The sequence below is a fragment of the Alosa pseudoharengus genome, unplaced genomic scaffold (assembly GCF_046254945.1).
Source record: "Alosa pseudoharengus isolate Yale_2024_CS ecotype anadromous, Long Island Sound unplaced genomic scaffold, YU_APseudo_1.1 YU_APseudo_1.1_scf_9, whole genome shotgun sequence".
NCBI classification, from domain to species: domain Eukaryota; kingdom Metazoa; phylum Chordata; class Actinopteri; order Clupeiformes; family Clupeidae; genus Alosa; species Alosa pseudoharengus.
Genome location: NW_027468881.1, coordinates 15507419 through 15517902, shown reverse-complemented (window position 1 = coordinate 15517902; position 10484 = coordinate 15507419). Strand labels below are relative to the sequence as shown.

General features: G+C 41.9%; 1 protein-coding gene across 1 annotated transcript; it reads right to left on the bottom strand.

The window, feature by feature from the left end:
- Nucleotides 1-1980: 1980 nt before the first annotated feature.
- LOC143114992 (NUAK family SNF1-like kinase 1) lies at nucleotides 1981-8408 on the bottom strand. The gene is made up of 7 exons (XM_076276830.1): nucleotides 8130-8408; nucleotides 5829-5949; nucleotides 5452-5603; nucleotides 3467-3532; nucleotides 3247-3366; nucleotides 2884-3016; nucleotides 1981-2690 (listed from the first exon to the last, which is right to left on the bottom strand). The coding sequence occupies exons 1-7, from the start codon at nucleotides 8406-8408 to the stop codon at nucleotides 1981-1983; spliced, it is 1581 nt and encodes a 526-aa protein (XP_076132945.1).
- Nucleotides 8409-10484: the final 2076 nt, after the last annotated feature.

Here is a 10484-nt window from a genome sequence, read left to right as displayed (position 1 = left end):
TTTTCGTAATACTTTAAATGCTACTGTTTCACTGTTTAATCGTCTGGATGACCATTCAATTCAACTCCGCTAAGCGGACTTCTTTTCTCACGTGAGCCGAGCAATCGTTGTGTTCTGTGAGAGAAAGGGGCTTTCGCCCTCCTTCCCCACTTAACGTTATCACTAAAACCTTTAGCATGAGGTGAAAAGCAGATGGTTGACTGACAGGCAGTTTAGGCTTGAACAAGGTTCTCATTCAGGTCATTTTTCTAGAGCAGTCTTAGTTTACCCCTAGGGCCCCAACGTTGTTTTAACTTCTTGGGAAGGCCTAAGTTGACTGTGATCTGATGAGTTGGTGCTAGCTAGCATATGAGTTGCAAATAGCGTAGCCTTGTCTAACCTCAACTGACTCCAAACATGTTGATCGTGTGCGGATAATTCAGTAGGCCTAGTCCAGACATGATTCTGTAGTTCAGTGATGAAACTAATTAACAATTCTGTATTCTGTATGCTCTTTTGTGGCTAATATGTCCTTTGGTGACGGCTTCCTGTTAGCACCAAGAAAATGAAACCAGCACAGTGAGGTCAGCCAAACAGTGGGGTATGTGTTTCTGTTCCAAGAGGCTTGATAGTTAGCACCTTGCTATGCCAACTGCATTGCTGCAGCACCAGTCTGAGTTTCTGAACTCAGCTTAAAGGGTTACAAATGAGCACAGGATAACACCACTGAACAAGAATGGAGTTTCATTTTTTTGTTAGTATACCTAAAGGTATTTCCTGAGAGAATGACATGATTGCCCAGGCCTACAATGAGGTAGCTGCATCTTGACTACTTTTAACATTGGGCATCTTAAGAGACGTAGCAGGCCGTCAGAGGGCTGGACCACTGACTTCCTGTGATATGCAACTGACTGTCCCAATAGACCAGTTAAAGCGATGGTTCGGAGTAATTTCACCCTAGGGTCCTTTGCACCATGACCCCGAGCCAAACACCCTCCCAGAACCTGTTTTTCCTTGGTCGAATCAGAGAAGACGGGCTCTGGTCGAACCCTGGTCAAGTAGCGCTGTCAGAAACTAATGAGTTTCTGCAGGCGTAATGGAACCAACTTTCATCTCGTAAATTACCCCACTAATAATGCCCTGAATGGTACGAAACTTCTACAGTATGTTCTTTACTCATAAAACGAGGCATTGAAAAGTTTGTAAGTACACCAGGAGTTTATTTAAATAACACTTGCCTGATGGATGCTACTTTCTGCTACTATACCGCGTCAACGTTACTTCCGTGATTTGGGAAAAGCCCGTAAAAGTCCTGGCAGGAAGCATGCATAAGGATGTAGATCCAGGAAATGCACTAATATTTTGTTCGTAGTACCAGTTTGCAACAATTATTAGTTAAAACTAAGTTGTAAACACTTCAGAAAAAAAAATATATTAAAAACTGGATATACCAAAAAACGTTGATGTAATCGCTTCCTGCCAGGACTTTTCCCAAATCACGAAAGTAGGCCTAACGTTGACGCAGAGGTATAGTACGCCTAGCAGATAGTAGCATCCATCAGGCAAGTGTTATTTAAATAAACTCCTGGTGTACCTACAAACTTTTCAATGCCTCGTTTTATGAGTAAAGAACATACTGTAGAGGTTTCGCACCATTCAGGGCATTATTAGTGGGGTAATTTATGAGATAAATGGAATGGAATGGAATTGGTTCCATTACGCCTGCAGAAACTCATTAGTTTCTGACAGCGCTACTCGACTAGGGTTCGACCAAGGGAAAACAGGTTCTGGGAGGGTGTTTGGCTTGAGTCATGGTGCAAAGGACCCTAGGGTGAAATAACTCCGAACCATCGCTTTAAGGCTACTAGCCTATGGACAGGTTTGGTTTACAGTGGAAATGCCATTCATGAAATCCATATTTCAATTCAAACCATTTTTAAACAATTAACAGACAGCAAGAAAAGTGAGTGATGGTCAGAGTATGAGAGACATGCTCTATCCTTATCTCTCTAGTTCCTCTTCCTGGGTGTTCTCCATGTCCCTCTGTTGACTGTTCCTGAGTTCTGGGTCTGGATCCCACTCTAAGGATTCTGGGAACGATACTGGAGGTGAAGAGGGTGGTGTCATCACTGTTGGCTTTGCACCAGAGGTGAATTTGCCGTTGCGTTTGAGAATACCTTTCCTCCTCCTACCTTCCTCTGCTCTCCCCTGTCCTTCCCCTCTGTAGGCAGCTTTACCACTTGGGGGAGCAGAGATGTCAGCTGATCCAGCCTGGTTTTCTGAAGGAGCACTTTGGGCTGCTCTCTCATACTGTTTCTTCAGGATGCCTTTCTTGGGCATTTTGGCTGCTTGGCAGTGAGCTGGAGAGACTGCTGGGCTGAGAGAGATGGGGCTTCGTGGAGAAGAGAGAGACTTATCCAGTCGGGATTTCCTGGGTAGGGTGGAGCATGGAGGCTGGCTCGTAGGCCGTTTTGGGTGGAAGGTAAGCCTGAGGTGTGGCTCAGACGGTAGACGTTTGGATGTGGTGTAACCCTTGGCAGAGGGCGACGGATCATGGTCCCACCCGGAGTGTTTTACACACCAGGCAGGTGGGCAGTCACAAATGGAAACGTCAAAGCCCAAGTTTACCCACCAGTGATTGGCTACGTCTTCCACAGTTGCCCTATCTTCCACCCTCACGGTTAGCATCCAGCCAATCAGAGCACAGGCATCTGTGGAAGACCAACTGGTTTCATTACAATAACAACTCCCTGGTAATTATGAAACCTTGTCAGAGAACAACCATATTGGCTAAATTTAAGCACTGCAGAAGTACGAAAAGCACAAAAATTGTGGAATTAACTAAGTAAATAAGACCAACCTGTAAGTACACACTAGTCTAGTGTAGTTTGTGTGTCTGTGTACCTGATGGAGGCTGAGGTCTACGGAAGCGACCCTGTCTGATCTGTTCTGTCAGGCCACTGTAGCTCGATCCATCAAACGGCATTGATCCGTGGACCAGAGCATAGAGCAATACCCCCAGTGCCCAGCAGTCCACCTTTCCATTCAGAATACATTACAACGCAAATGCAGTTAATGTCAAACAATTGAAATACAATTATAATCAATTAAATGGTTACAATTATCTGCAAATCTGTAAATAAATTACATCTTTAGTTCACATGATCAAGTATGCATGTAATCTCCATTTCACTTGTATGTTGCCTTGTTAACAAAGCCCACTTATATTGACTACATTCACATTCACAAATTAGCTGGAAAACACACCTCAGGGCCTTGATAGGGCAGTCCATTGATGATCTCCGGGGAGGCATAGAGTGGACTGCCACAGAAGGTATCCAGCATTCTCCCTCTCTCATAGTGATTAGACAGGCCAAAGTCAACCAGCTGCCAGAAAACCATCACATTATCAGACCTCACAAAATCAAAAAAAAAATCTGACATAATCCATGTCAAACACATGGACACTGGTAATATTCCAGCTCACCTTTACATTCAGGTTTTGGTCTAGTAGGATGTTTTCAAGTTTGAGGTCTCGATGAACCACACCATTCTGGAAGGGGTTCAGAATACTATGAGTATATGTGTGCAGCTGCAGTCTCTGTAATGTTAAATGGCTATACTGTTTCAGCTCAGTTGTATCTGGATTTTAGTGACTTTACCACTTGTTTTATAGACAATTATATAGCAATAATATTTTTTTTCTACAGTGTTCTGTTATGTATTGATAAAGAAACATAGCATTGTAGGTGGGTTGAACCATGGGAACTTTGTGAAATCTGGGGGTGAAAACTCACTGTAATTCTCTAACCTGAAGAGTTCTGAACAGCTGCCGAGTCAACTTTTCATCTGTAATTGAGATTAAGAGATTTTCTAGATTTGAATGTTTTTACTGGCGTGAATGTGTAAAAGTAACACTGGAATGTGCATGGCAAGGCCTCATTAGCAATGAATTTGAATCAGTGGCTTTGGGTTTGCACAAGAGCTTATTTATGTGTCTGTGTCCTCGTGCATTAGCCACATACCTGGCTATGGATAAATGTCTGGTATATGTGTGATGTTGGCATATCTAAGTCTATCATGTATCATATAGGCTATCATATACAGCCTGCACATCAGCAGTCTCCCCTGCATCTGGGTTAGCATACAGTTCAGTTAAAGCCAGTTTGGATGACAAGTAATCAAATAGATGTGTGTTGATGAACTTCTAGGTTTGAGGTTAGCCAGCTGTTTCCCACGCTTCTCCTAAGAGGTTCATTAGCACTGCACTATAGTTGTGCACCATTGAGTATTCTGGGTATTAAGACCATTAGGGACATTCAGTTACAAAGACAGTAAACACTGTCATGTCTGTGGAGATTTAGCTCACCTAGAGACTATACTCAAATACTGTATACAAATACAAATACTGTATGGACAAATACACGTATACTGTATATGAAATTTCTGTTTCTTCAGAGCAGAAGATACTGTAGATCACTGCTACAGGTCTGGAGGTGGCAGAAACATTTGTTTGCTGTAATAAACATGCTAAATTTGTCTTTTTTCCAGGCAGAAGTGTGCTAACCTTTAAACCTCTGGTAAGCCACCCTGACTCCAAGAAGGTCCGATCCAGAGGGAAATTGCCTACCGATTCCGAGGTAGGATTTAAACTGAATTATGAACCACAGGTCAAGTGCAACCAAAGCATAACTCGAGGCCTGTTTGGAGGTCTTGAGAATGTTTGTGAATTGGCACCAAGTTGGATAGGTTAAAAACGCCAACAGACACATTAATCACACAGAGGCCAACAGAATGGGTTGTCTCCAAATAGGCTCCAAATACTTCATCTATTCCTACATGGTTGTTTAGCTCTATATTAATCCAATGAAATGGATGTACTTTTTTGGAAGTAATCTGTTGGAATTAGGGCTGTCAAAATAACTGATTAATTTTGATTAATTCATTTGAGAAAAAATAACTGATTAAAAAAAATAACGCAGATTAATCGATTCCGTATGACCTTTGACCCCGAGCCGTTGTAGTCAGTAACCATTAGACTGTAAAAAGAAGGAGAGAGAAGAAAATGTGCTGCCTAGATCATTGATTGGAACATTTACTTTTAAAAAATGGCCTGATGGTGTTGAATAAAATAAAGTCCTCTGCAATGTCTGCAGCAAGGAATTTGCATATCACCGGAGTTCATCAACTCTAAAGTCGCACATCAATGCAAAGAAATAGACATTGAGGGGAGTGTTCATTTATTTTCATTGTGTCCCCTAGGTTATATCTGTGGCCTGAAATACTTCAGCAGCAAATATTATATATGCGATTAATTTAGATTAATTAATCACAGAGTATGTAATTAATTAGATTATTTTTTTTTATCGATTGACAGCCCTAGTTGGAATACATGGTTTGATTTGTGTGAGTGTGTGTATGTGTGTGTGTGTGTGTGTGTGCATGTGTGTGCGTGTGCATGTGTGTGAGTACCTTGTGACAATAATGAACTGCAGAGGTGATCTGTCTGAAGAAGTTCCGGGCCTCTATCTCACTCAGTCGTTGTCTCTGCTGGATGTAGTCATACAACTCTCCCCCACTGGCATACTCCATCACCATCACTATCTTCTCACGGCACTCAAACACTACACAATGCACGCACACACACCACACACCAACACCACACACCACACACACACACCACACACACACACACACAGTGATAGTGAAGAACATGGTAAGTAATTGAGCTGAACGTTGGTACATGTGCATGCGTGTGTGTGTGTGTGTGTGTGTGTGTGTGTGTGTATGTGTGTGCATTTTTGTGATGTTTGTCCCTGTGTGAGTTTGTGACTGCATGTTAGGCTCACCCTCATGCATTCGTATGATATTTGGATGGGTGAGGAGAGACACAATCTCAATCTCTCTCTGAATGTGGACTCTGTCCAGATCATCACTTATGCGTTCCTTCCTTATTGATTTAATGGCCACCTGTGAAACACACACACACACATACACACACACAAAGTGAAGGGTATAATTGCCATCAGAAGTACAGGTTTTCACACCTCTGTCATACACATGTAGACACTCTTCCCAAGCTTACACCATATGCTTTAGTAATGCAGGTAAAAAATCAAGTGTTTGGGACCTGTTCCCTTGACCTACTTACTTACTTGGTATTCTGTATGAATGGGTGCATGAGTCTGTGTGTGTGTGCGTGATTGATTGTGTGTGTGTGTGTGTGTGTGTATCTAAACGTCTGGCATTCCACAGCCCGGCCCTTTGGCCCACAACCTCTCGCACCAATAAGCCTGTTCAGCCAATAAGACACTCTGACCATTGTTTCTCCTGATGGTGTGTGTGTGTGTGTGTGTGTGTGTGTGTGTGTGTGTGTGTAGATCTATGCGTCTGTCAGCCCTTGTGTGTTTGTTTCGGTCAGTAATAGAGGATCAACTCTTATCAAAGCTGTCTAGTGCTTTTATCAAACAGTGATCATGAGCTTCAACTGCTTAACGCAGCATATGTTTAAAAGAGTGTGTTTGTGTGTGTGTGCGCATGTGTGTTGTGTGTCTATGTGTGTCTGTGTGTCCCAGCATCTGCACGACCCACTAACGATCACCCCACCCATCCACCCCCACACCCCCGCCTGGCCTTCCGTCTCATGCCACCGCTGGCCGATCCATCTGGCAGCTTGTCAAAAATCTTGTGACCCCAATCTGGAGTCAGACACTCAGCCTCCCCTCCCCTTCTCCACCCCCCCCCCCCCCCCTCGCCTGCTTGCCCTGCTCACGCGTGCCAAATCTATATGTTTGTTTTGTTTGAAGGAATCCCTGGCACGCTAAACTCCTGGCAAATCAGGACCACCTCGCCTCCACCCAGAGATGACTGGCAGACAGTCGGGGGTGGGGGGTGGGGGTCAGCTGCTCCCGTAATCTGATTGGCCACTCAGATTATCCCGAATAAAGCCATATTTGTTTCGGTGAAAAAGCCCCCAAAAGAGGATGGAGCGCCGACGAGAGGGCGATGGATAGCGCTTTGTTTTTGAGTTGAAAACAAAACAAGCCTAAAGACTTTGAGGAATTGAAATACTCTACACACACACACATAAAAAGCTGCCCACCTGAGGGTCTTTTTCTGGATGTAAGGTGTAAGACACAGTGATACAGTGTTTCTTAGGAGGCTAGGGTGATTAGTCTAGTGCCCAATTCTAGTGCCCACTGTAACAAAAGAGATTATAGCTGATTATTATTCCAATAAATATGACTTAAATTCTCTCCTGTGGAGAACAAAAGACCCCAGATGGTTCCACATGCACAGACACCATTTATCCCACATTAATGCAGCATATAATCCTCTATATAAAATATGCATAAAATGCTCACAGCTGTGGATAAACAACTACTGTCTGATCCTTTGGTTACCCAGGTGCCAAAGACGGCTGACTTGCCATACAGAAATGCTGAACTTTTTTCCATCAGTTTCAGAAGAATTCAGCTTACTGTGAACTCGCTCTTAAAAGTGCAATATCAGAGTTCAGTGCCGTGCCGATGATGCTTTCTCATAAAGTTGGATTTCGTTAGTCAAGAAATAGAAATGTATTGAGAAATGTTTTATTTGTAAATATTTAATTAGATATTGTGGTATTAATTTGTGCAGAATGCCATGACCCCTTATATTCGCTGTGTGCATAGACTTACACACACACACACACACAAAGAAAGGCATAGAAGCATTGCTGTTTACAATTTTTTGCAGACATATTCTTTCAGGGGATTCTAAGGTTAGGGGTTTGGGCTCTTAAGATAACAACAGAGCCTTTTCACAAATGTTTGTGAAAGATTAAATTACTGTAACCATGAACCATATCAATATACAAACATATATACAACTGTAGGCTACCCTCAGATTTGGCTGTCATTTCATGCTTGCACACATTATGTCTAAGACAGTGATTAAACTAGTATTTTATTTGGAGAGAATACACTTCATCTTATTGTCAATATCACTGTGACTATAGGCCTATATTGACAATCAAAACTTGATGAAAGATTAAAGACTACAAAAATCGCCATCAGTGGAAACATAGGCTAATGCTCATGTCATTATGAACCTGTTGGGCTATAACGATTAGGTTACTTTGAAGACAAAATGTCGGTTTTTTCTCTTACCGTTATTCCGCTCTTTCTCTCTACAGCTCTCTTCACTTTCCCATACGTGCCTTTGCCAAGCGTCTCCAGAACTTCGTACCGGCGTTTTAGGCTGTGCTTGTGCTGATGTCTCTTCACCGTCAACGGTGGCCAGCCCTCACTTCTATCGTGCTGTAAGTCCGTGTCCGTGCTTTCACGGCAATGGGTATTTACCGGCTTGGCTGTTCCCATGAGCTCCGCGAATTTAAAGCACTCGTGCGCGTTCCGTTCCCCGCTGTCGCCAGTGTCTTCCCGGACCATTCTCGGATGCGCCTCTGGATTGTCAAAATGACCCATTCCGCTGTTTTTGGACAAAATATGTTCCTATTTGACGTAAATCATTACGCATAAATTATACGGATTTGGTCTTTTTTATTCTGCAATTTCTGATTGCACTCTCGCAACAGCACCGTCAAATGTCACATTCAAACCTGTCAAAGTATAGTAGGCCTGTTGAGGACAGCTTAGACTATAGCCTGCTACGAGAGAAACTTGACCCTGAAGCCAGTGATTCAACTCTATCCGTCTCCCGCATGTTCTCTGGACAGCTCCAGCAAGTGATGCTCTGGCACAAACCGGTGGGAGGGGCACTGCTGGTTGTCATAACAACGAACGCACACCTCTCTCACATCATTCTAGGCCTAAGCTACTAAGGCCAAAGAGCATAGACGGTATAGAGAGAACTTGAACTTGGAGTTTTCTCAGAAATAACGCTAACACATACTATGATTATATCACAGACTATATTTTACTATTTTTCCCACTTCCAAAGTATTAATGTGACTTGTGGGCTTTAAAAGGCTTAACTCAGGGGAGCAGCCTAATTGTCTCATTAACAATTAATCTAATGATGCATTATAAATAAATAATTCTCATTTCTAATTAATCAAAAATAAATGAGTCACTAAGAAGATAAGGGTTTGCATGGGCCATATGTTGCTCTGATCACTTAGCTGCAATAAACTAGTATAGGCCTACATGCACTAGTAAGCTATATGGACATAGTGCTCTTTTGGTTGCATAAAATATGTGCTATATAAATAAAAAAGACTTACTGACTTACTAACTCATAGCCTATCTTGAATGTAGATTATAACCTTGTGAATGTTTAAATGTCAACAATATGCATTCTATTTACTTTGCATTGTGTATTTGTGTGTATGTTTGTGTGCATGCTTTCAGTTGGGTGCAATGCATCAAGTGTGTGTCTGTCTTTCTGTTGGTTCTTCATTAGACCACTCCATTCATCTGCATAGTGGTGAATAGACCATCTGAGTGAGCATGTGCCTCTTCTTAGGATAACTGTTCCTCCATTCACAAAAGAATCAGGACCTCATGGCACACAGGCATTCTTAGAATTCTCTTGTTACATTCTTCAAGTTTTCCTTTTATTAAGTTGCAAATGCACAGTCTCTGTTTGAATTGGGTCATTTATGAATGGGCTCCCTTGCAAGCACAAATCTATTTCTATTATGTTATGTTATACATGCCATGGATGAACCTGTGCTGGTTTTATCTAGGTGGGAATACTATTAAGTAAATAAACAAAGGGACAAAGAGAAGCACAGTTGAAGCAATGTTATTGGTTGTTTTTTGTCACAAATGTGTAGTTAGTTGTATACTGACACTGTTGAAACAGCAGACTGACATTGTGTTTTAGAGAATCCTTGAATCCAGGGTATAAAATGTGTTGGAACATATTTGGTAAAAGGTTTAAGTTCTTGTGAACATTTTTAGCCTGAAAATAAAAGTTTAGTTATCTTTAAAAATAAACAAAAAGAAGCTAACACCAAAGACTCACTGTGCCTCACACCTGTCACAGTAAGAATATCTGCCTGACTGGCCCTGGATGTTATATCACACTTGGCCACATGACAGCAGCTTTCATGCAAATAACCTCTCCTGAAACCTGTCTGTGTGCTTTGTTTTTTTTTTCACATTCACATTAATGTATTTATGTCACTTTCTTTGCACTGTCAGTATTCCCACCCCACACTGAAAAGTATTGAACATCATGCCAAGTATTGCCTACTTCCTTTGTCTCAGTGTCTCCTTTTGACTGTACTTGACTGACTGTGCATTCATGTTGTCTGCTTTTTACTAGTGCATGTTCTGTTATCCGAAGTCTTCGTCTTCTTCTTCTTATTATTATTATTATTATTACAGTGCATGAAAATGCACTGTACTGTTCTTCCTAGGCAACAACTTATTATTATTATTCCACTTACCACTTTTTCCGTACGCAATTTCTCTTGAACAGTTTAACTTAGAAACTTCATTCAAACTTTGTAACGTAGGTCTTCAAATGGACCAAGCTGCTATGTCTTTTCAACTTTT

Excerpts from the sequence above, each read along its gene's own strand:
- LOC143114992 (XM_076276830.1), bottom strand. The coding sequence starts at position 8,408 with ATGGTCCGGGAAGACACTGGCGACAGCGGGGAACGGAACGCGCACGAG. Across the intron at positions 3,367-3,466 it reads ACCAAAACCTGAATGTAAAG|CTGGTTGACTTTGGCCTGTC; the intron begins GTGAGCTGGAAT and ends GTTTTCTGGCAG. Across the intron at positions 2,691-2,883 it reads TAGACCTCAGCCTCCATCAG|ATGCCTGTGCTCTGATTGGC; the intron begins GTACACAGACAC and ends GGTCTTCCACAG.